Raw genomic sequence first — 26,921 nt, 5'->3', positions numbered from 1 at the left:
AGAGCCGGGGGGCCCCCGACCCCCTGCATGGGTGCCCCCGTCCCCTTCGCCGGGAACCACGACAGCGGTGCTGCTCCTGCCGGCACCAGACTTGGATCGGAAATGGCTAAGATACCGCCACGGCACAGGCTTGTTCAGTTCCGGAGGAACACCAGAATGACCCGGTAGGAAAATTGTTGCCGCCCTTCCCACTCTTTGACTCATGGTCCATGTTGTTAGACTGTTAACCATATTGCACGAGACTTTCTGAACTGCCAATGGAAAGTTCTGGGCCAACCTTGCGAGACTAGAGACACTCAGACTATGCTAGAACTCGCCTGACCCCACCCAAAATGGCGCCGACACAAAATGTGACGTTTTTAATGAACTTTGTTGCACCCTGATCGCGCAACCTTTTTGCACCGAGATATATATAACGTTTGGATAATGAAAGTAAATATGAAGGATATTGAGTATGTGCTTGAACAATGAATTGACTTAAGGGTGGGTACTGTTTATGAGTTGGGAAATGAATTGGTATAAATGAATGATCATTGGACGACGTATTTATGAACGTATTTAAGATGAATTACTGACATGCATCATGCTTGCTCTGTAGGAGAGTTTAATATGATTTTATTGCACTGCCGCACTTTATACAATGAACTGCCACTAGCTTCGTTCTTCCCATGCACAGTTCCAATCTGCTCCGTGGCTAGCCCACCGGGTTGTAGGCCTGTATTTATGTGTCAACCCTCTTTTATTAAAGGTATTTTGGAAACGAAAGCATCATTGTAGCGGATTGCATTAATGAGTTTTGAATGAATTACTACTATGAGCAACGAGAAAGTATGATGAAGGCTAAAGGTTAAAAGGAGACCCGATATTTAGCAGCCACACTATGTGTGACAGGCAGCCGGAAAGGTGCTTTAGAAGCCCTGAAACGACACCACAGAAATGCCACCTGGCCGCCACCCTTGTACCCGATCAAAAGAGGTTACGACCAAGTAGCTCATGTCGCACAGATCGTCAACGATTATCTGTCTGACCTCTCTGGTCCATCTGGGCTTAAACGCCGAGATGGTAAAGAAAGGCGGTACGTGAAGATGAGTCGAGTATGTGGTAAGTAAAAACATTTTCGGGCTACTACATGCTGATGTACTTTGAATGCTGCCACCCCCACCCCTTCTTTTCCCTCCCTTCTGCAGGTCACGTCGGAACGTCGGCTGAAGTGTGGAAGAGCGACGGTCAGACCACCGACGGAAAAGGAAAAGAGGGAATATGTGTGAAGTCGTCATAACGACAGGTTCTTAACAGACAAGACGTAGACTTAACATGACTGATCTTCCTTAGGACATAGCGACTGGGAGGATGGACTGACATAGAGACCGGACAGGTACTGAGTGACAAAAATAAAATTGACTAAGAAAAGACGCGTTAGATGAAATGACTGGACGTTTTGACTAGGTAGGGAAAGGACAAAAAGAAAATTGTACGTATAAGGGTTGCCACGGCGCCACCCGTCTAGGAAGTTAGAAATGTCGCCGATGTTCAAAATGCACTACTCCCTTTCTCACACTCTTGCAGATATAGCCAAGCTGTCCGACTGTTTTCCCGATCAATACTTGCCGTTGCCTCAGCCTGGAGAACTTCCCACCACAGGAGGGAACAGAAAAATGGTTTAAGATCCAACCATGGGTAACTAGCATGACCAGGTTGATTTCCGATCAGTCAACGGAGGTGTGAGTATTGGTAATTGGGAACGCTCACAGGCATGACAAACGAGAAGAAAAAGGGGGGAAAGGCAGAAAGAGCTAAGCACGTAGATAAATAGGATAGTAAAGATATGTAGGATATATATATAAAAAACAGATGTTGTGGACTAACAATTGTTTCCCGTCTTGTTGTGAATGTCTTGTCTATGTGTAATACATGTGCCGTCTTCCCCGTCTGAGTTTGTGTGTGTGTAACGTACGAATATATGTCTCCCCTCTGTCTATATCTGCATGTTACCTGACCCTTGCTGTTCCGTGTTGTGAACGCACTAAATGACCTATTTTCGTACACGTCTCTCTCTCCACCCTTCTTTCTCTCTCTCTCCTTACATGTCATACGTGTACCGAATGGCTCGTTTAGGCTGCGGACGATTCTCACTCTCTTTGAGAGCCTCCCTATTTTCTGTCCATCTTTTTGGTAAAATTGTGCCCCACCGGCACCACCCCGATTTGATACGTATTTGAACACGAAGGTGTTCAGCGAAATTGACCAAAACTAAAATGACTGTATCTTGCCATGTTACTGCCTCTCCTTTCTGCAAAAATGAATGAACTTGAATTGGCTAAGAAGGAAAGGACAGGTAAGACGACTAAAAGTCCCCCAAATCAGGCCATTTCTAGGGGAACTGTATGTCAATGGCATCCTATGTCTGTTCTTCAGAGACGAACGCCAACGTCTAGATTGACACCCAATACCCCGATTGCCCCACCCCTTTGCACCCAAGCGCAAGCGCCTGAAGCATCCCCGCCCCACTTTTTGATAGAACCGCTTCCGTTGTCCCCGGTATAAACATAATGACCATGGGTAGCTGCTGACCCTTGAGGAAATCTTGTCTTGCCCGACCCCCGATGATGGCATCTCCGCCCTGTCTGAAAATGTTAGTCAAGTCCTGAAGGGAAATGCTCTGTAATATTGAATGCAATGTAACGCACAGTTGATGGAAATGTCATTTATCCTCGCATAAGTTATAAATAGGACAATGAATATACCTGCCATAAACACAGTAGGAATGCTGACACATGCACTGCTTGGTAATAGACCTCTGACTGTGACCAATGACCATAAGGACTCAAATGCGAAAAATTGAGGGAGGAATTCACATGCGTAGATATCTTCTTCTGCCATTTCTCTAAAACACTGTCTTGTACTCATTCAAAGATGCACGATCACCGAAGGAGATGGGTCGGATGTGACGTACAGCCTGGCTACGGATCTTGGGACACGTGTGACCTCGACCGAAGGTGGAGCTGCAGAGCAACAAGATACGGACGAGACAGCACTTTCGACGTGGAAAATGAAAAATGACGGGCTGCCCTGAAGCCCTCCGTCTGCCAACCCACGTGTGCCCGGAGTCTCCGTCCCCCTTCTTTGGGCCCGATTGATGGGCCTGCCTGCTTGTTATCCTTTGCTCCCTTGGTCCCTTTTGTGTGTCCCACGAACTCTGACCCAACTCCGCTCACTCTTTCTCCCGTTGACTGTTTGAACAACATTCACCCACCTTCCCACGTGACTTTTTGCCAAAGGAAAGAACTGCATTCATATGGGAATAGGGTGTTGCCATAGAACTATAGGTGCCGAGCATAAGGCGCCACCAAACGGACTGTTTAGGGAACAGGACTGTGGTCTAACAGCAGAGGACTGACCGCACCCTGCAACGCGTGAGGATGGAACCGAGCTGGACCCGTAGCTCCATCGCCGGTGCTCAACAGCGCCACCGAAGGTACCCGGATTAGAGCCTACCAGTGATGGCTCGCTGATAAAAAGACACTGTGACGAAGAAATACTGTGCATTGGACTGAATTCCGCTCTCAACTGCCTGGTCAAAACTGTTCATTGGTCACATTTTTTAAGTCAGAAAGCCTTGTGCTATGTAATGCGTTTAACTGTTAAGGAACACACCGAAAATGTAATTTCGTATGTACTGCATTCTTCCCTTCACCTTAACTGTCTATGATTGTACGCCACATGTTAGTATCGACAAAGTGCTAATTCGTCATCGATGCTTGCCAGCCCGTAATGTCATCAGCTGTAAAAATGATTGCTGCTATGTAAAAAGGGGCGACTGTGAAATCTGACAAATTCGATGTACATAGACAGCATTCATTTCACCTCTTCTCCCACTCCTCTCCTTGTGAGCACCATGGATACTGCAAATTATTGACCGTATCACCCTGCCAGTAAGAACCCGTACCCCTATGCATATGTACAGCCATTCTAGGCACCATGGCCTTTTTACCCATTGGAATCCCCAGCTTCCCTCCTGCGCGTATCTTGCACCCCCTCTCTCATGTATAGGCCATGAAACCCGCTCCCTTTGCGCGACCCTGATGTGAAAGGTAACCCTCCTGCTTGACCCAGGCCTTCTCCATTCCCCTCTCGAAGAAGTATCCTTCGCCTCAGCTGACATAGCCCCCCAATTGTATCTGACTGCCCCTGTTCCCCCATGTACAGGTCGTAAGATCTCTCTCTCTCTCCCTCTCTGCGCGGCTCTGGTCCTGCACGCACCCCGTCCCCCCCCCCTCCTTCTCCTCACATGAACAAGTCGTAAACCCTCTTCTTCCGCAAAGCCCTGTCCTTGAGAGTCACGGCCGCGCCTGACCAGCACCTCCTTCCCTTCCATGAATGCCCCTCTATTGACGAGCCCTCCCTCCACGCTCGATTGTCCACGCAGACATGAATACCACTCCTTTGATGACCCCTTCCCCCGAGTCCGGCTGACCACGCATGTCCGAGGCCATCGCCTAAGCCAGGAGATACCATTTACTGCCCTTATTGTATGCCTAGCCACCCCACCCCCCGGGCCATGATCAGGCGCACACATCCTACGACACACTCAGCTGCATGATTGCCCTCCCCTCTTATCAGCAGGTCAAGGGTCCCCATTGTGAATGTATGTGGAATAGGATCATCACGAGGATTATAGGAATGTTTCCCTTTTGCGACACATTGACCCGATTGCATCATCAAACGTTCTGCAAATGTATAAAAGCCGGAGTCTCATGCTCACTTGTTAGAGCACCTCCCGAAAGACACTGTGTTTCGTGTCCGAAATGACATGCTCTCCTCATGAGTAATAAACTCTGTTCTTGATTCCTGCTCCCAGCGCCCGTCTCTTTATTTTGGTAATTAGTCGGAATGGGAACTAAGAGGCGGTTTGCGCCAGCAGCCTGGGCATCGATAGAATTATGGGCTCACTTTCCACAAGCAGAGCGGAATTCTTCGCCCACCCATAGTTTGCACAAAGCTCTTGCATGTAGGCAATGCAGGTAAGTCATGCAATGCACCCCTGCACTGCATTCTTGTTAACTCATAACAATTTCAACAAAACTTATGTTAATTTCCACGTCATATTCATTTAGTCTTTAGTTGGGCATATAAACTTTTGTGTGGTTGATAATCATTCAAGTGTATGGCATTTTTAATTCAGTGTGTGCAGTATTCACGGTTTTCACTGAGAAGTGCATTCATTTTGCTTAGTATCATGTTTGTTTTGATACATGTTAGGTCACTACTCTGTATATCATATTTGTTTTATACATGTTTCCTTCATAGTGATGTGTGTTGTGTTGATTTTATTGTATTTTATATATTTCAGGAGTGGTCATATTTGTAGAGCCGTTGTTTTGAATGGTTTGTCATTCCTTTGGCTAGTATGTAACTCTACCTTTGTCTAATATGCAACAATAGAAAAGAAACTGCTACATTTGAACTACAATAAATGTCTTCATCTTACTTGGTATCAATAAAAATACTTGAATGAAGCAAGTCATACTTAAAGTTGCCATTCTAATGCAGTATTTCCATTTTAGAAAATACATAAACTTTATATTTTTCACATAAGGTAATTATGCTGCAAATTATATTTTGGTTTGCCAAAAAGCTCATTGTCATAACTAATGTTCTCTTTCATCATGTTCTACATTTAATATCTTCCACAATACCTGTATTTTATTACTTGTTAAAGGTGCACTTAAATAAGTTGGTGAGTTTAGCAGTGAACAGCGCATTCCTAAGTGTCCCTATTCTGAGTCCTGCCCAGCAATGGTTAATGCGAAGCTGTAAACCGAGACACACTTATTCAGAATGCAAGTCTTCAGAGCCCATGCAGCTAACGCGTTTTATTCCCATAAATAATTAACAGTCATTTTCTACCTAGTGCACTCGTAGAGTTGAAGCAGGCACAAAGGCCGCCTGCAGAGGACATACAGGCACTAGGAAGTTTACCACAACAGTTTACATGCGAGCTGCTGTCTCCTGCCATGGAGCTTTCTGTTCATGGAGCGGGTGCATGTTGCCACGGTGCTGCAGGGCTCCAGGACGGTGATGTTAAACATGATGCCTTGTCTGTCTGTCAGGAACTCGAGATCGTATCAAGCGCTGCGAACCTCCAAGAAGAAGGAGCTGGAATCAGCCTAGAGACGTTCAACCTTCAAATAAGAGAGCTCGAGAAGTCGGAGCGAAAACTAAGAGAAACTCTACAGAACTACATGAAGTCAGACCCCGTGCTGAGAAACAGGTAAACACCATCCAGAAGTGTGCCAGGTGTAGATGTGTACAGCAGCGTAGCCAGTGTGTCTTGCGCCCTACGGCAAGGAAGAAAATGGTCCCTCTGACTGCTGATTGAATGATAAAGTACTGCAATCATCAGGGCTCAATATGCCCCTCAGTGCTCAGCACTAAGGTGTATTCCAATGTCTATGGTTGGTTGAAAGGATTAGCCGGTGTTTGTGCCTGATGACAATTCAGTAAGGGCATCTACTCACGATTGTTGACACTTCAACACTCATATCCTGCTTTCACTGGTTCGCAGGAAGCCCCCTTTCTGGTGATAGCTCTGACACTGGCCTTTGCCACTTATCATCAGATTAGATGTGAGCACCAAGATAGTCACAAGTGGAATTATCATTACTCTTTAGTAACTGCAAAGCTACTGAAGTATTTAAAGTTTGCCCTTAGGGTGGTGCTAAAATTGAGCTAAATATATGCACATAACAAAACCTCCTTTGTACATTCATTATTGCAAATTAGAAAAATAGTGCATTTATATTGTAGATATTCTAAATTACTACACAACCGCACAGTCTAAAATGTGTGAAGATATCCGATTAGGCCAGATAATACCAAGGTACTAGTACATCACGTAACTCTGGAATGCTATATGTACATTGCATGCGTTACGTTGTGATGCACTTACCTCGCAGATTTAACTTTGGTTGAAACAATATTTTGGATGCATTTACATTGCAAGTCCAGACATCAGAACCTTTATCTCAGTAGTTAAGGTAAGCAAATTATGTTCATGTTCTTGTGTAATCAACCTGTAAGTTTAATTATTGGTATGCAAGTTTACAATTTTAATATAAGTATAAACATTTAAATATGTATCGATGTTTAACCCCTCCCACGCTGGTGTCGGAACCGCTCCGTCACACGCCTCGGGTGGGCTGAGCTGGTGACAGAGCGGTTCCGTCACGGCCCGCTCACCGCGCCTGGGCAGCGCTGATATCGCACCTGCGCGGCGTGTTGTATTGAGCGGGCGGGGCCGTGACGGAACCGCTCCGTCACAAGCGGAGCGGTTCCGTCACCAGCGCGGGAGCGCCGTGTGGCCCCCCGCCCCCTAGCACTGCGGCGGAATTGCCGCCGCAGTGAAAGGGTTAAGTTATATGTAAATATTTATATATATATATATATATATATATATATATATAAGTTCCCTACATGTATATGTATGTATCTATCTATCTATCTATCTATCTATCTATCTATCTATCTATCTATCTATCTATCTATCTATCTATCTATCTATCTATCTATCTATCTATCTATCTATCTATCTATCTATCTATCTATCTATCTATCTATCTATCTCCTGCAATTTCACAGCTCTACCACCATTTGCACTGGTGATTGCGGCAGTTACTGCCTCTATCAAGTATTCCATAAATTCTCTGTTAGCAAGAAATATTGCCAGGATCACTCACATCTTTGCTAAACATAAAGGGCATGATTTTAATGTCAGTTGGAGTTGCCTCAGAGAGACACCGTTTCGGTGTTGGAAAAGCCAGACCATAGGTCGGTGGTTACGCACATCGAATTACGATCTGACCGCACATAGTGCCATCAGAAACTCCCACTTATGGGAGCTTGTATGGGGCGGAAACTTCACGGTGCCCCCCAGTCCCAGATGCAGAGAGCCAGGAGGGAAAGGGGTTCTGCTAGGGTCCCCAACAGCGCTTTCCGACAGCCTTTCCATTTTGGAAAGTGTTGGACTTGGCCCTTTTGGCAGGTTCAGCCCTGAACTTTTTGCCTTGAACTCTGACATTATGGTAGTGATTTATTTGGTCTCTGGGCACTTTAGCAATGTGGCCCAGTGTAAAGTGCGTGCGCTCTCTGAGTGCGTGTGGTGAGATTGGCCTGCCCTCCCTTAGGAATGCATGGGGAATATGTGGGCCCATGGTAGTTCCTGATGTGTGGGGAGTGCAGGGGCGAGTTTGGTATGTGCGAACTCGTGAGAAATGCTGCGCAATGATGTGCGCAGATTTAATGTGACTAGTGTAGAAGTGCCACTTTTAGAAGTTGGCATTTCTGTGTGCAGTGAATGTGATTGACAGGAGCTGGCTTGTGTGCTTGGCTCCAGGAGTCAGGATGGGTCTGCCCGGTGGTGAATGAGGAGATCTTCATGTAGATGGGAGGGAGGAGTTGCACCTGGGACCTGAATAGGGCTGGGATTTCCCTCCACAATGCAGGCTCCACCCCCTGTGGTGTGTCTGATGTCCCTGACCCTTCCTGTGAATAGGAGAAGAGGAGCTGAGCAAAACGAAGTGCTCAAATGCTCCCAAACTAGTTGCATCTGATTTTCCCTAAACTCTGTGCTGGGCGACAAAGGATTTTTCTGTATAAAAGAGGGGCTGTGACCCCATGTAAAATGTTCTTGTTCTGTACTCGAATCTATCAGGGGCGTGCTGCTGCTGGGGCCCAGGGGAAGGCTTGACTCCCTGGGCCCTGCCCTGCCTCTGGATGCTGGAGGACTTATTTATTTATTTATTTATTTTTGTGATTTGTACAGCGCGAACAATTGCCCGTAGGCGTCTCGGCGCTAGAAGCTGTGCATGTATTCCCAATGGCTGAGGCAGTAGCTATTCTTGATCAAACAGCCAGGTCTTTATTTTCCTGCGGAAATGCATCAAGGACGGGCTATCTTTGATAGATGCTGGCAAGGGATTCCATAATCTGGGAGCTGCCACTAGGAAGCGTCTATCTCCCCAGTTGACTGTTTTTGTTCGCGGTATATGCAGGAGTTTAAGGTTGTTGGATCGGAGCGATCTTGTGGAGGACTGGAACCTGAGTTGGGATTTCAGGAAGTGCGGACTATAGTTGTGCAATGCTTTGTAGAGAATGCACAGCGCTTTAAACTTGATCCTGTTCCGAATCTTGAGCCAATGCAGGTTTCTTATTGTCTCAGACATTGGTGAGAACTTCAGGGTCTCAGACAGGAGACGGGCTGCAGCATTCTGGATGGTCTGCATTTTGTTGGTCACTCTTGCTTGGGCGTTGATGAATAAGCCGTTACAGTAGTCAACACGAGGGCACTTACCAGCGTCTTACCTGGCGTAGTTGGTAAGAACGGCATGATTTTCTTGATCAGCCTGAGTTTATGGTGGGCGGTTGCTGCTATTTTATTTGAGTGGGCCATGAAATTTAGTTTATCGTCAAAAGTCACCCCTAGATTTCTGATGGTTGGGACTGGTGTAGGCAGAGTTCCATGCGTAGGGTGCCACCAGATAGTTGACCATCCGGGGGAAAGATTTCCAAATATGACGACCTCCGTTTTTTCAGAGTTTAGCTTTAGGCAGTTGGAAACCATCCACTCTCCAATCGCCCGCATGCCCTCTTGGAAGTTTTTTGCTACCTTTTCTCCATTCCCGTTGATGGCCAACACAAGCTGCATATCATCTGCGTATGAGGTAAGGCTCATCCCATGGGCCTTGATGACAGAGGCCAGGTCCGACACATAGATATTGAATAGTGTCGGACTGAGGGATGAGCCTTGGGGAACCCCACACGGTAGTGAAAGCTTGTGTGATTGAAAGGGCCCCAATGTAACCACCTGTGATCTCCCCGCCAGGAAGGAGGAAAGCAGATTTTTAGCCATGTGGCGGATGCCCAGGTTTTCGGCTCGGTCGACCAAGATCTTGTGGTCGACCGTGTTGAAGGCTGCAGACAGATCGAGCAATACCAGTATTGCTGTACCTCCCTGGTCCCGGATCACTCTTATGTCCTCTGTTGCTTTTATTAAGGCAGTTTCGGTTCCATGGTACTTGCGGAAGCCAAATTGGGTGTTATCCAGTAATTGGTGTTTCTCTATGAACTCTGAGAGTTGTAAGTTCATTGCCTTTTCCGCTACCTTAGCTAGAAAGGGGAGACTGGCTATGGGGCGGTAGTTTTTTAGTTGGTCCTTGTCCAGATTGGCTTTCTTAAGTAGGGGTTTGACCAAGGTGTTTTTCATGGAGTCCGGGTATATCCCTGTTCTGAACATTGTATTGCAGATTGAGACAATGTCAGGGGCGAGATAGTCCATGATCGGACGAATGACTTTAAGAGGACAGGGATCTAATGCTGATCCTGATTTAATAGTGGCCGTTATTTCCTTGATTTGTGTTTCTCCAAGGTCTATGAACTGTGATAGTTTGATATTATTAGTCCCGTAGTTGGATATGGGTGAGTCGATTACTGTATTCGTGGAGAACGCTTGATATGTATCATTCACCTTTGTGAAGAAGAAATTGGCCAGTGAATCACAAAAGACTTGGGATTGTGGTGGATTCAAGTCCGGTGCGTTTCCCGCTAAGACCTTAGTTATCTCGAAGAGTTTTTTACTTGAGTTTTTAGCAGTGTTGATCTGTTCGCTAAAGTAGGTTTTCTTTGTCTCGACAATGAGGGCTTTATATTGTCCAAGTGCTTCCTTGTAACTGGCCTTGCTTTCGGCGCTATAGGATCTGCGCCAGTGTCTCTCCCTGTTTCTGCAGAGTTGTCTCTTAATATGTAGTTCCTCTGTGAACCACGGGGCTGATGGCGTTGTTCTGTTTCTTGAGAGTTTTTTAGTTGAGGCTAAGGAATCGGTAGCGATACCTATCCACTCCTGAAAATGTCGGGTGGCCGAATTGGGTTCAAAGGATGGATCAGGTCGGGTTCTTTCAAGTACGGCCGTTAGCTTTAGTTAGTTAAAATGGCGAAATGGTTGGTCCATGGCATTGGTAAGGTATCTATTATATTTACGCCTAGCATGTTAGTAAAGATGCCGTCTAAAGTGTTACAAAAGGGGGTGGTAATGGACGGAGCATCTAAACCAATCAAACACTCACACCCAGTCAAAAGATCTGGGTTTAATCCATCACCGTTCTTTAGCCCACTCTGCCACCCCAGTTCAGACATGGCTATATGCAAATCAGTCTGACCCTTTGCCTCATGGGAACAGTCCAGCCCGAACTGCCAAGCCATGCCTTCCCTGGACCGGAAACAAGCTTCTAAAGTGTGGCCGGCTATATGGGTAGGGGTGGTAACCAGTTGCCAAAGGCTCATGGTGTCCATGTCTGATATCAAGGTGCGAGTGTCCTTGTCAGATGCATTCTCAAGATGGAAATTCAAGTCGCCCAGTACTATAAATGAGTCTTCCAGCGATGGAGCTTCTAGTATTGCGCCTATGTTAGCTAGGAAGCTGGTGCGAGAGCCTGGGGGTCGATATAGGAGGATGCCTTTAAAATGGAACGACAAAGTGAGTTTAAGATCGAAAAGGAGGGCTTCACAGGTGGTGGAAGGGATGTGTGATATTCTTACCGTTATGTGGTCGCGGGTGATGATGGCTAGTCCTCCTCCGCGCTGCCCTACTCTATCTAGGTGATAGGCGTTATAGGCTGGGGGGGGTCGCAACTGCCATATCAGGATCTTATGCTTCATTCGTCCATGTCTCAGTGAGAAAGAGGCAGTCTAGGTTGTTATCGATGATGAAATCATGTATTTCCTGCCGGTGCTTGACAAGGGATCATGCATTAATAAGTGCAGCGGAGATATTGGTGGGCTTAAATGCAATGGCAGCATGTGTTTTAACCTTATCATTGGCTATCTGTAGCTTAACGTTACAATGAGGGCATGTGAATTTAGTGGTATCCAAACATGTGTGTGGATTATATTGAGCGCAGTCGGTGTTAGTCGTGCGCAGTGCCATCAATGTAGATTTGGGATAAATAAGGGGATTCTGTGGCAGATGTTGATCAGGGGTTCTGGCCCTAGGCCTGGTCTCGGCACGGACGGGCACAGATGGGCTGGCCTTAGGCACGCCTTCGGCGCGCAATCGGCGTGCCCGCTGCGCTCGTCCGCAGCGCGGCCTGGAAATGCACAAAGTTCCACTTGCTCTTCCTTTTGGGCCCCTGTGTGCTCCTTTGTTCTTGAAGCAAGAAGAATTCAAGGGCTGTTTTACCAGGGCCTTCCACCAGGGAACGGCTCCTGCTCCCTCGTACTCACTTCACAAGCTGGGTCTTAGCTTTTATGCATGTGAGAGAAGTTTGCTCCGCCGTTAACTATATTTTTATGCGCTTTAGTGAGTCTTCGGAAAACCCTTTTCACTATACAAACAAATAACACAACTACTGACTCATTGGTTGTTATTTTTCAACAGGCTGTTTTGCTAAGTACCCCACATCAGACATTAGACTAATTCATTTTGGTGTGGTGGTCCGCATCACCACACCAAAATGCGAAGTCATACATTTAGGGCACCTTCTGAAGTAGGCTGGCAAACGAAGATGGAGCGCTGGCTATTAGCGCTCTTTAAGCACAGCTGCACAGACCACGCGCTGCACTGGCAGCCTGAGCCTACACTGTACTTCACTCTATGCTGGAACTGCACTGCTCTGCTCCGGTGTTGGGCTATTATATGTTTACAATCTCTCTCATCTGCCAGCCAGGAGGTGGCTCTGGTCACGCCAACCAGGCTGGGTTCAGCTGGTCTCTAATTGGCTACAGCAAAGGACCATCATTCACAACAACTAAGAGTCAAATAAGTGGGGGGCTCAAGTGGGTGGAAGTTTGGAAATTTAGTTTCAGTCCGCCTTTGCTAGCTCCTCCACCCGTCGCCTCTAATCCTGATGCCGTGCGATTAGCTCAGGCCGTTGGAGACTCCTCCTGTGGGCCGTAGGTTTCAGTCAGTCTCAGCCTCAGGATCAAGACTCGTACTGGCCATTATTTTGACATCAATCATAATCCCACAACATGGCGTGCCTGTACAGGCAGCCGTCTTGTGTGGGAATGTTGTGCACAGTACTCTCTCTCCCGTGTTGCGGTTCCATTCAGGGCCTGAGAGAGCAAAGCACTGTCCTCATGTCTGTGCTCATCATGGTGAGGGAGCACATCCCCTTTCCTGGGGTCTGTGCTTGTGGTGTGTCAGAGCGGTGCACTGCACAACCGCATGTTGGGGCTCCATTCAAGGCCCGCGGGCCTGAAAGAGCATGACTTCTGACCTGCAAAGAGCAGCTAAATGCAGGGCTATGGCTCGGACCAGAGGCACTTTAATACAGCGTGATTCACTAGGCACTACACACAAGACAAGTATTCATTCACTCAGAATAAGGGAAATGACAAATATTTTGCCTGATCCATTTTGCACCTTTCATCCCCGGTACCTGGCTCCATTGCTGCTGCTGCCCTCTTAATTATTGGTCTCCAAGAAAGTGACCTTTAACTCAGGACATGTCCTCTCTTGGATGTGGCAGATTTCACTGGAGGTACTTCTGACTTCTGTGGTGACGCTTGTGTGTTGTGCAGCTGGCATTGTACCCCACTATTAATGCCTGTGCCTCTAAGGAATATTAGACTATGTGCATCTCTTTTACATACATTTCTTGTGATACTAAATGTTTAATACGAGGCGCCCTGACTTTCTCAGGCCTCGTTCACGCTTTAGAAACATCCTGAAGTCAATACAAAATAAAATCATTCCCTGGGGAGACTGCTGCTACTCCTCCCTGAGGCGTTAGGAGGGGTGCGCAATCATGCCCTATTGTGACTGTAAGCGACAGCCAGAATATGTGAGTTAGCTCACTGTTGAGATCCGTGTTGGGCCTCTCACGCCCTGTTACAGACTCTGCCGGGGTCCAAAGATGGATGTAATTTATGATAGTTTTACGTTCTCCTCGTTGTCATTGCTTAATTTTGCTTGAGAGAAAGCGTCACTCATAGCATTGGAAATGTCACTCATAATTACACTAAAATTATGACAATGTCACACATAGCAATTTGAAACCTTGCAGCTATGAACTAATGAGGACACACATTCACAATAACTTGTGACTAACTACAGCCACCGTTCGTGCCAGGCTGCAAAACTCCTCAAAGGAGGGAATGGGGAAGCGTCTTAGTTGGGGTCGACTGGACACAGCTTCCGGAGCTCCCAAGCTGGAGGCATGACCACTCAGCTGGAGTCGACTGGGCGAAGTGTCCGGGGCTGGTCGGGCTGCCTGGCTAGAGGCAAGCCTACTCATCCGGGTTTGACCGGCCACGACGTCCGAAGCTTCCAAACTGAGGACATGTCCACTAAGCAGGGGTCGACTGGAAGGAGTGTCCAGAGCTCCCAAACTAAGGACTGGGCCACTCGGCTGGGGTCGACTGGGTGACCCGTCCGGAGCTCCCAAGCCGAAGTCAGAGACATCCGGCCGGGGTCGACTGGACAGGCTGCCCAGAGCTCCCAAACCGAGAGCAGGAGGCACTGGGTTTTTTAAGCCTTCCATGATCTTAACGATCTTCTCCTCGAAGGCACTCGCCAGGGAGTCGCACAAGGCCTGTGACGCAGGGACAGTATTGGCCGCGCACACAGGGTGGGTCAAGTCCCTAACGATTTTAAACAGGGCTTGTGACTTGTTGGGCACCTGGTTCAAGGTGGTTTCCAGAAAAGCCGCCTTGGCCAGCCTGATCTGCACCTTGTATTCCTGCAGTGCCAGCCTAAAGGAAGCCCTCGCTAGATCCGAGTACTGCTTCCTCCAGGCTCTCTCGGCACATTTGCAGCTCAACTTCAGCTGCCGCAGCTCCTCCGTATACCAGGGACAAGCCCGGTTCAACCTACCTCGAGACTTACGGAGAGGCGCAACCTTGTCCAAGGTATTCGAGATGGACCGGCACAAGGTGATATAACTTTCCTCCGCCGAATTACTCAGACAGAAATTATCTGGTAGTAAGGTAGGCAGCGGCGATGAGTTTAGAAGTCGAGACCAGGGTCTGCCCAGTTTAGCCTGTCTGGCGCCCGCCTCCCCCGAGGAGTACTCCCCCAGACAGAGAGAGTAGGCAACTAGTGAGTGGTCAGTCCAGTATTGACATAGGATATCATTGACCACTACTCGAGTTAAGGGCAGGCTCTCTCCCCTTGAGGTGTATGACGTCCAGTTGGAAGACTGGAGGTAGTGCGTGTTGCCCGTCATGCGGGGCCCCCAATGAAAGCATCGCACACTTTTTATTCTCATGTGTGGCTTATGTAAATCCAAGGAAATCTTGGCTGGCCCCAGTTTGTAGGAATCTCGGTGTCCTAAGTGGTGTTGAGGGGCTAAGAATTATTTGTTCTTCCACTGAAATGTTCATTGTAGTCGGAACTGCCAAATATTTGGGGTGGGCGTGGTCCTTAAGGAGGAGGGCTCTAGCTACCAGTACCTTCTGAATTCTATATCCTCCCAATTTCCTGTGTACGGTTTTGATTTGTAGATAGCAACTGGGAGATATATATGAATTTTAAATTTAAAATGCGGATAACATGTATGCTATGAGTTTTATTGTATAAATCCGGGAATGGTCCGTAACGCGGAGGTTTCTATACTGTAACATGAATGTAGTTTCTGCTTTGTATGAAAAAGCTTATATTAATCCCAATTGACAAATAATTTTTTATGTCTGTGTATTATGTATTTTTAACTATAAACTAACTGTTATAGATTGTTTGATGTTTTTAAGAAATGTATGTAATTTATATGTGTGTGCTTTTATGAGTGTACAACTCGAATAAAGCTTTTTCAATTCAATTCAATTCAATTCACTACTACTATGTTGATGCATACAACATAAGAAATCTGGAACGAAGCTAACACTAATTTGGCACATTGTATGCATGAACAGGACAATAATTAAGCTCAAGCTAGGTTGATCTCCTTGGATAACTTCACAGATAATTGAAGTAAATATGCAAAACTGACAAAGCATTTGGATGAATGGCAAGATATGGCTCTCACATACACAACGTATTTTTTGTACAGGGCAAAACCGTGGCAGACCCGGTGCAAATGAATTTCCCCTCCACAAAAAGCCTTATGAATGTTCAAAGCAGAGGCCTGGGTTGGGGCTTAAAATATACCACACTCTCTAATAAATGTAAACAGGGGTGGACTCACAGGAAGGGCACGGCGCTCGATAAAGGCAGCTCCACTAATAAAACAAATAAGTGATTCTGAACTGTATTTAAGGCACCGGGGTAATCCTCGCGTGTTTTGCATCAGAATGTTTGCTCTGGGGGCTGTAGTTAAAGTAGGCACCGTTCGTCTCTACACCTACCCCTTATTGTAATCGGTGTGCTTGTATGCCCCATGTCCCCCCCACCCCCTCTATGCTGCATTCTGTAAAGAATCCTACACAGCGAGCACATAGGGGTGCAAATTCGAACAGGACACACAGTTATATCAATGCAAGGCGATTTTGGGCACATCAGTATATTGTAAGAGGAAGATCTGGGGGCATATTTAGCTTCCACCCCTGTAATGTGCTTGACACAGTAGCACTGTCCCTCCATCGGCACACCACTCCCCCTGCTCCTGTGCTGGTTTACCCTCCCTGATGAACCTACAAATGAATTCCACTACTCTCAACAAACTTCCTCATCAATGAACCGATCAAAGTCAATCAAATCCGCTGGTTTCTAGCCTCGAGTCGAAAGGTACATTCAACAAAGTTTCCAGGCTTCTTACAAGACAAAAAATGTAGACTTCTAGGCACACATTGGAAATCTGGAAAAGAGAGCAATTTACCAGCTTCATTTCTCTGTGACAGTAAACTGTTCTTAAATTCTGAATAGCTAAAAACAGCAATGCGAGCACCCAGCAAATTAACCGACCCTGAGTGTTATGTACTCCACCAGGCCTTTTATACGCCATCATGACAGGGGCTCATCGATCGCACTCGAGTCACAGGTGACAAAACAGTGCACCTATAATTAGGAGGTTGTTGTCGAAGTTTCGCACTCGCTTATCTTTCTCTTTGCCACTTTAGTGTCTCTAGTTGTCTCCGACTTACTGGAGGCCTGCAGCTTCGGTGATTGGCATGGGCGGGCTTCAGAAGACCAAGGCCAGCAATTTGTTGAATTATGGTTTTGCCGTCTTTGTGCATGGGACAATCCGGCCGCCTCACGTGTAGTCACTGCGCATGACAATACTGGCCCAGCCCTGCCCCCACCACCCTATGCCTCACCCTGAGGCTAAAAACCACTCAGCTGCGTGCCGTGCAAAATTGCATCACGTACGCAACCATTTAATTTATGAGGCTCGGAGGCGGGCGTTACTTTGGAAGTATGTTCCAGACGAACCTTGCTGTGAGCGAATGTATTGCCAAGGGGGCCCCTGGAGCTCGAGGGCCCCCTGCAATGCGGGGGAAGCGGGGGCCTGTGTCACGCCCATGTCCCTTTTGTATCGCAGAGAAGGCCCGCTGTTGCAGGCCGCCCAACACGGCGCAGTTCTTGTGGGTGCATGAGCGGACCCACCGTTGTGGGCCGCTCCACCAATGGCCATCCTTGTTGCCAGGGCCCCCGGGGGGGGTACTGAGGTCCAGGGGGCCCGTGTCCCCCCAGAGCTAGTGTGCTTCAACGACAGGGAGCATGTTTAGTTTAAAGAGCCTGTGTGGCTCTAACCTGGCCTCATTATTTACGGAGCCAGTGTGCTACTGGAGGCATAGTTGCTTAAGGAGTCAGAGTGCTCCTAGGGACATGTGTTAAATTTAGAGCGGGGCACAGTCATTTGTTTGAGGGCCAGTGAGAGCCCATGCCCCATTTTCCTTCGCTCATTTTTAGCTGCCCAGCAAGTAGTGGGCAGCTTCACCGTTTAGGCACAATTCTGAGTGAGAGTCCCTGAAATGGACCAAAGTGGCACAGAGGTGTCAGGCCTTCCACAGCTGCGCAGCACATAGTGCCAGCTGCAGCATTTAGGCCCCATGTTATTGTTCTAAGCTGTCCAGCAAGTAGTAGGCAGCTGCAACGTTTAGGTTTTGGCGCAGTGGCGCAACCTTGACTTCCACTGCTTAGCAGCAGCCCTGACTTTATGGACCTAGGCCATTTGAGCACCTTTGTGGATGGCCAGTTGGCCAGGGGGGTTGTTCCACTTATAGGGTGCCAGGCCCTAAATGTGATTTATGTGCTAATACTTTGGGGGCTAGGAAATGTGTTGTGTATAGTATGTTTTGCGCACCCTGTTTGATACCTCTAGATATGGTTTATGCTTATGAGGTTGTTTTACCTATTTAGGTTTGTGTTAGGGAGATTATACCCCCCTGTGTGATTTACGCCCCTAGTGTAATTTTTTTACTTAGGTGGTTAGGGTCTAGTGTATTTAGACTTGTGGGATACTGTGCATAATGTAGTTTATGTCACAGACTGTTGCAAAGTACAGTGATTTCCAGTGTTTACTGGTTGTACATTTCATGACCTATTTTACTTCTGCGTTTTATGATCTAGTTCACTTTTACCAAGTTCACTCTGTGATGATCTGACAATGGTCCATGTGGCCCTGTCAGGTGTACATAATCTATTGTAAATATTGCCCCGTGCCAGTTGGCACAGTGTACATAATGTGTTTACTATTCTAATATGTTTTGAGAATACAAAGGCTATTTTTGATATAAGCTTGTGTGGAGTTCCTTTTGTGGGAGGCCTAGGATGTTGTTGCTGATAGGTGCGTGCGCAAATGCTTTACACATTGCCTCCGGGATAAGCCTTACTGCTCCTGCCATGCTACCAAGGGGGTGAGCAGGGGTTATCTTTGGAGTGTGACTCCCTTGCCCTAACTAGAGTGGTTTGGCGCAAGCCTCAGCCAACAAGAGATCTCATTTCTAACAGAAAGGCTGATATAGAATGGCTGTCAGAAACCGACTTCATAATCCAGACATCGAAAACGCCATCCTTAAAGGATTATGAGGAGTTTCTGACTAAACGCCAGTTGGAAAGCATTGGTTGGTCACTCCTACTGCTGCCTCCGAAAGCACACATCCTAATGCATCGGTCGCACCACAGCAATAGATGCGGTTCGGAACGCAACCAACAAGCCATTGGTTGCAGTCAGAACCACATCGTAATGAGGCCCAATATATCACAGCGGAAACGCCTTCCTTAAAGGCTTATGAGGAGTTTCTGACCGAACGCCAGTCGGAAAGCATTGGTTGGTCACTCTGACTGCTGCCTCCGACTGCACGCATCCTAATGCGTCAGTCGAACCACAGCAGTAGATGCAGTTCGGACCTTAACCAATATATCAACGTTAAAGAAACACCCAAAAGAGTGCCCAATGTATATTTTGCATATAGTCTGCTTTCTGCTTAAAAATATTGCTAATGCCAAATGTAATATTCTATTTTCATGCACATGTTTCCAAATATATTGAATTTCACATTCAACAAAATTTGGAGAGCATATCATTTTCTTTGTACCAACTACATGTTATTCTGAAGCATCAAAATAGAAAGGGGACTCAGGTAAGGTTCATAGTGCCAATTACGGTCATAGAAGGGGGATTGTGTTATTACTCCTTATCCTCATAAATTACAGTAAACTGCTATACTCTCATACATATTACAGTACACTTCTACATTCTCATAGATATTGTGTTATATATAGTGTCCAGTCCCATGTAACCTTTCGGGCTCCCTCACATTTTTCCTGAAATATCTAATCGTATCATTCCCGTTGATGTCTTGGAGAAGATGGGGTGCATGTTGGTATACTCAAATAATATGCCTATATTGTTAAGACTCTAAGTTCATTTTGTAATATGTGAGTAGTACTATTGTAGTTCATTGTGAAACAATGGGTTGTTAATTGAGAGGGGTGAAATCCTACTCAAGCAACAGCCACAATCCTTGTCAGGGTGAACCCCAAAAATTCACTAAATTGACCTGTGCTTAACCCTCTGGTAACTTGGCACAAAAGCAGTCAGGCTTAACTTAGAGGCAATGTCTAAAGTATGTATGAAGCATTAAACAGTAATACATTGAAAACACAACAGAAAAAAAATCCCACACCAATTTAGAAAAATAGAGTACATTTTAGTAAATTATTGACACCAAAACAACAAAAGCCAATCACTAGAAGTAGCGTTATGAATTTTCAAAGGTTAAAGTGAAAAATAGCACCTAAAAGATCAAACGCCAACAGCAGACATCTTGTCATGTGAGGCCGGGGCAAAGTTGAAAGTTGTGGCCGGCTGTGATGGGGTGGAGTTCGGATACACAAAGTGGATTTGGCCGGATCTTTGCTTACCTTCGGACTTAGAGGACATTTCAAGTATAATGTCTGAGAAGCAAAGGTTCAGTGGTGCAGAGGCCAGCTGGCAGCGTCCGAGGAGGTGTCGTCGTCAGGGAGCCCCTGGACATTGCAACACCAAAAACGTGGTTTATGCTGTTCGTTGTCCTTGTCTGAAGTTATACGTAGGCAAGACAAATCAGCCGATTAACCAACGTATTACACAACATCGATCAAGAATAAAAAAGAATGTATTGACAGCACCGATGGTTGAACACTTTATTGAAAAATCCCACAGTGAATAGGACTTAAAGTGGACAGCGTTGGTTGTGCTGAACACAACAAAACGATTAATGGATATTGACACAGCCTTAATTCAGAAGGTGGCTTACCTAATTTAAAAATACAATAGTGCAGTCACAGAATTGTCAGGAACATAACCTTCCATTCTACAAACTACACGTCCCATATTGCACTTGTCATAGCATTCCCCCAGCGACTACTGCCATTGGTTGACTTTGTTTGACTACATTTCCCATGAGGTCTAGCTCAGTTTGATGCGCAAATGTTCTGACGAGAAATGCCCACACTCATGGCAGAAAGATTGCATCGAGTTGGTCAGAAGTAAGTCTTGGAAATCCAAGTATTACCCGTTCGTGCTATAGACAGCGGTCTGTTTCGTTTTGGTAACTGACATAACTTTTTTAGTATTTCGAGACGCGTTTGAATTGAGACCTGCGAGGGATGCAACACTCCAGTGCTTGTAAAGGTACACGTTTATTATGTTTTTCTAAGCCATAATTGACAGCTGAGATGTAATGCGAGCGGCAATAAGTAACCACTGGCTTCCTGCATTTGGTATCATTACAACGAAATATGAAACGCCGTACAACTTTCCTTTAATCACCAGACCGTGTTGTCCTGGATTAAAGGCAGACGCAGACCCACAACTTTGTTTCCATAACGATTGCAACTAAGTCTCCACAGGTGACAGTTTGTCCAGTAAGTGCTCCAAACCTGTTGGAATGCAGGAGATGCGCTTTTTGAAAGTTACATACATTAGTCACACATTTTCCTTACACCCATTTTTTTGCATCGTTTATTTTGCAGATTTACGAGAATTACTCATGAATAAGAAGCCCTGATGATAGTCACAGTACTTGACGCCTGTCCTTTGAAATGCATTGGCACCCTACTAAAACACTGATGAACTGCCAAAACTATACTTTTTGTGTTTGAGGGAATCGGATTAAAAAATTCATTCTCCTCCTTTATGCAGAAAGAAGTTCCCTGTGTTAGGTGTTGCCTTGATTTTTGGCCTAATTGAAAGTAAGAAGGCTTGCTGTGTGTTTAATGAATATGGTGTAAAAAACACAATGTTCCTTTTATGACTTGTTGCCTTTTTTCAATGTCTTGTCCATGAATGTAATTTTGTGAATTGTTTCATGAGTTACTTGTTTTTGATTATTGAAATTTATGTGGATCCTCTTTTCCTACTCTTAAAAAATGTTGCCAACAAATATTAAAACAATCTTAAACAAAATAGTTTAATAAATAACCTATATGCTATAAAGAGATTAAAGCTAAAAATGCTATAAAGAGATTAAAGTTAAAAATACTGAAGGAGTCAGGTACCCCCCTTTTTTCTTTGAAGTATTACGGCCCTACCTGACCCTACCTGCCTCCTGTCCAATGAGCCAAACCCCTTTAGTGGTTTCAACTTTCTAAAAGTGGAATGTTTTGAATTATGACTTGTAATCAAACTTTACCATTTAAGAGGATTTTAAATTAGAATTCCTCAGACATCAGATGTGGCTTTCCTACCTGCTCTAAATCAAACGTTAGCACGTGTTAAATGTAATAAGGTAACACAATTTTATCCTATAGCAGATGTAAGACTCACAGTGAGAAAAATTAATTTATGAGTTTTTCACTACCTGGACATGTAAAACTTAAAAGTGCATGTCCTGCTTTTTTTATTTAACCTGTCCTGCACTATGGGCTGTCGATGGCCTACCTAAAGGGTGACTTACATGTAATAAAAAGAGTGTTTAAGGCTTGGCAAGGGGATTATTTTGAAAAGGTGGATTGGCATTTTAGGACTACATACAAGCTGCAATGGCATACCTGGAACATGGTTTAAGGGGCTAATTAAGTGGGTGGTACAATGAGTGCTGTAGGGCTGCTAGTAGCATTTACTTTAACAGGCCTGGGTAAATGGTGTGCCACTTTTACTTGAGACTTACAAGTAAATTAAATATGCCAATCAGGTGTAAGCCAATCTTGCCATGTTTTGGGGAGTGATCACAAGCAGTTTAGCACTGGTTAACAGAGATAAAGTGCAGAGAGACCAAGGGCCAACAAAACCAAATTCAGAAAAATAGGAGGAGGTGATTTAAATATGTGGGGGAAGACACCCTAGGACTGACAGGTGTAACATTCATGAACAGGCGCCTTAGTATTTGTAACGCATTTTACTTGATTATACGGATTTCAAGGCATTGGCAAAGCCAATCGTGCTGGCTTATGTTGGATGTATGTTTTCTATGTTGCAAATGGCTTTCATTGTTGTGTAATGCTCATACAAAAATACATATTCGGGGACTCAATGCACACATACTGCATTCAATTACAAACCTTCACACACACCTCTCAATAAGGCTATTCCGAAAGGTACATTTATATGTGAGTAAATCTACATGCATTCAGGAAGGATCTCAAGACCTGGCTCTTCAGATGACCCCAGCACTCAAAGGAGCCGCCGCTCCTTCCCCCCTAGCACCTTGAGACCCTCCCTGGTGAGTTGCTATGCTTTACCAACCCTGATTGATTGATTGATTGATTGAAGCTTAATTTACTCTTACATTTTGGGGCCGATTCTGATCTGGGTCGGAAATCACTACGACCAAGCCGATCCGGGGTGTTTTCCGACAGATCCGGACTCCTGCAGTCCGACCGAGCGAGTACGATGCGGCCGTATGCTGTCTGACTCATTTCGGTCGGACTCCCATTGAAGTCAATGGGAGCCGGTCGTACAACGGGTACATGGGCTCCCATTGACTGATTGGGTAAGTTCCGGACAAGTGCGCCCCCTACAGTGTGTACGCGTCAGTGCCGTCCGCACCGTACATGCGGTGCACAGACATAATATCGAGTCCAAAATATCGATTGGTCATAATATCGAGTTGTAAATATAGATTGGACAAAATATCGACAGGACAGAATATAGATATCCAAAATATCGTTTTTAAGGTAAGTGATGTAATATCCACTGTTAAAAATATAGAAAGTTAAAATATCGAAGCATATAATATAGATAGTAAAAAATATCGTTTTTTTTAAAAATATATAATTTTTTATAGTGTTTTTTTATGTTATAATATGTGTGAAAAGTGTCTTTTTATGTTACAATTAATTTTAATTAATGATTTTTGTTTTTATAATTATCGCGTAATTTAATTCTGTAGCGGGTTGTGGGTTTATAGGGGAATAGGGTGGGAAGTAATTTAATTATAATTAATTAAATATGTAAATTTATTTATTGGTAGTAATTTTTAATTAATTGTTAATTCATTTATATTTGTTAATTAATTAAATTTTAATTGGTAAATAATTTTAATTAATTGATTAATTGGTAAATATGTAAATGTTATTAATTTATTTTCTGTAGCGGGTTGTGGGTTTATAGGGGAATTGGGTGGTAAGTAATTAAATTATACCTAAATAAATATTTAAAATTATTTATTGGTCTTTATTTAGAATGAATTATTAATTACATTTTTATGGGTAATTATGTTAATTTTATTTGCAAATTAATTTAATTTAATTGATTAATTGCCAAATATGTTAATTTTAATAATTTATTTTCTGTAGTGGGTTGTGGGTTTATAGGGGAATAGGGTGGGAAGTAATTTATTAATAATTAATGAAATAATAAAATGTATTTAATTTGATTTAAAGCGAAATAATTGTTAATTAATTTTTAATTATTAAATAATTAATTGTTAATTTGTAATTAATTTGTATTAATAGGTAACTAATTGAAATAATTATTGTTAATTAGTCATTTTAATATATTAATTATTATATTATATTAAATTGTTAATCATTTTTAAATAATTCTTTATAGATATTATTTAGTAATTTTTTAAATAATATATGCAGTATTTACTTTCCCTAATGTTGTATTCTCTGGAGTGGGAATAGTAATTTTAACCCTTACGCTATCCAAAGCTTTCCCTACTGTTGCACTCTTTGGAGTGGGAATAGTTATTTTGACCCCTACGCTATCCAACCCTTTCCCTACTGTTGCACCCACTGGAGTGGGAATAGTAATTTTAACCCTTACGCTATCCAACACTTTCCCTACTGTTGCTCCCACTGGAGTAGGAATAGTAATTTTAACCCCTACACTATCCAACGCTTTCCCTACAGTTGCACTCTTTGGAGTGGGAATAGTAATGTTTACCCCTACGCTATCCGACGCTTTCCCTACTGTTGCACTCACTGGTGTGGGAATAGTAATTTTTACCCCTACGCTATCCAACGCTTTCTCTACTGTTGCACCCACTGGAGTGGGAATAGTAAATTTTACCTCTACGCTATCCAACGTTTTCCCTACTGTTGCACCCACTGGAGTGGGAATAGTAAATTTTACCTCTACGCTATCCAACGCTTTCCCTACTGTTGCACCCACTGGAGTGGGAGTAGTAATTTTTACCCCTACGCTATCCAACCTTTTCTCTACTGTTGCAACTCTTTGGAGTGGGAATAGTAATTTTTACCCTTACGCTATCCAACGCTTTTCCTACTGTTGCACCCACTGGACTGGGAATAGTCATTTTAACCCCTACGCTATCCAACGCTTTTCCTACTGTTGAACTCTTTGAAGTGGGAATAGTAATTTTAACCCTTATGCTATCCAACGCTTTCCATACTGTTGCACCCACTGGAGTGGGAATAGTAATTTTAACCCCTACGCTATCGAACGCTTTCCCTACGATTGCACTCTTTGGAGTGGGAATAGTAATTTTTTCACTTTTGTTATTGTACTTTAATAATATTGGATAGTATGTTACTATATATATATATATGTTTTATCAAATATGAATTAATTTTTTTTATAACTTTCATTAATTATTTAATTATTATAAGTTTATTTAAGTTTTTTTAAGTATATTTTAGTAATTAATTTTTTATATTAATTTAATTTAACATTGTTTTTAGTAAAGTCGATAATTTTAAAAACTATATTTTATTAAACGATATATTTAACTCGATATTGTAGTACTTACCTGTTTGTAGATAGAAACTCGATATTCTGTCTGTCGATATTTTTTCAACAATATTTTTGATGGTCGATATTCTGTCCCTCGATATTATGTCAGTGATCCGTACATGCCTGTGTTGTGGAGACCCATGGGTCTCCCCTGTGTCCGAGCCGTAAGGCTGCGGGTAACAGGGGGTCGGATGCTGACCCCCAAAGTCCAGCTCCGGGAGCTATTGCGAGCCGGAAGCTCCTACTCGATATGGCTGTCCGTATCACGAATCGTACTGGCTCGGTCGGAATTAGACTCCATTGCGCGCAACGGTTAGCTTACGGCTGAGACGTACGGAGCGGTTCGGGCCCGGAAGCGATTCGGCCGGAAATTTTGCCCTTGTTCGCATCGTACTTTGTCGTCCGGACCCGTGTACGAACCGGACGGAAATTCAGCCTACGAATCCCACCCGCTAATCCCGAACCCGATTCGGAGCCCTTCCGACCGAGATCGGAATCGGCCCCTTTGTAGTAAATTTACTGATTTTGGCTGCTTACCATTTACAAGTATAAATTTACCACAAAGTGTAAACTTGCATGTATCCACTCCCTCAATTCAGTGGCTGCAGCCTAATTTCCAAGCGTATAATTCACTGCTTGTTCCTTTTCACACATAGGCAGAGATCTGGTATGCACAGGGAAAAAGTTTATAAAAATTTAAGAAAACGCTAAACAAATCTTAATGTTTGTATTCATGTAATAGAATGTAAATAATTATTGTAGGTGTAGATTTTTTTTAATACAATGCTCTTTACTTGAATTAGAAATTAATATTTAAATATTTAACTATAAAAAAATGAAATACAAATTTTTTTTACATGCTTTAAAATCCCTCCTAAAGTATAATGTTTATATTTATTTATGTATTAAAGATTGTAAAACATTATGTGAACAATTAACTTAATTGTCTAAAAAATAAAGTTATGTTTCTTTTTTAATTTTAAAAACTAATTTAAAATAAACTAATACTAATTATTTACATTTTAACATTTAATTACATTTTTATATATGTGTTTAGCATTATAATAGGATAGTTCTTTATTGAACAAGTAATTTAAATCGTTACAAGAAAGCCCCAAATTCCTCAACAAGTGTTCAAAGTCTTTATTTCGATTGAGTTTTACAATCATAAAAAGTGCATAGTAAAAAAAGATTACATCAAGACTTTTTTTTTTTTAAACAAGATTGTCACATACACATTACTAACAGAAAAGTAAGAAACATTATGAATTAAAAAAAGACAGTTGATATCTATTAAATAGGGATTACAGAGATAACTCAGGTGGTTGTAAGCGGATTTTCAAACATGCTTTTAAAAAACAAGCT

At 44.0% G+C, this 26,921-nt stretch overlaps 1 protein-coding gene across 1 annotated transcript in view; it reads left to right on the top strand.

The window, feature by feature from the left end:
- The first annotated feature begins 5,918 nt into the window (after nucleotides 1-5,918).
- Nucleotides 5,919-26,921, top strand: part of C3_2H4orf50 (chromosome 3_2 C4orf50 homolog) — a 369,543-nt gene continuing 348,540 nt past the window's right edge. The window contains exon 1 of the mRNA XM_086964107.1: nucleotides 5,919-6,271. Coding sequence (XP_086820233.1) covers nucleotides 6,015-6,271 — 257 coding nt within the window. The 5' untranslated portion in view covers nucleotides 5,919-6,014. The remainder of the gene's footprint in view (nucleotides 6,272-26,921) is intronic.

Source organism: Lissotriton vulgaris, chromosome 3_2 (assembly GCF_964263255.1).
Source record: "Lissotriton vulgaris chromosome 3_2, aLisVul1.2, whole genome shotgun sequence".
NCBI lineage: Eukaryota > Metazoa > Chordata > Amphibia > Caudata > Salamandridae > Lissotriton > Lissotriton vulgaris.
Note: the sequence above shows the minus strand (reverse complement) of the source record. Positions and strands in the feature narration are given on the sequence as shown.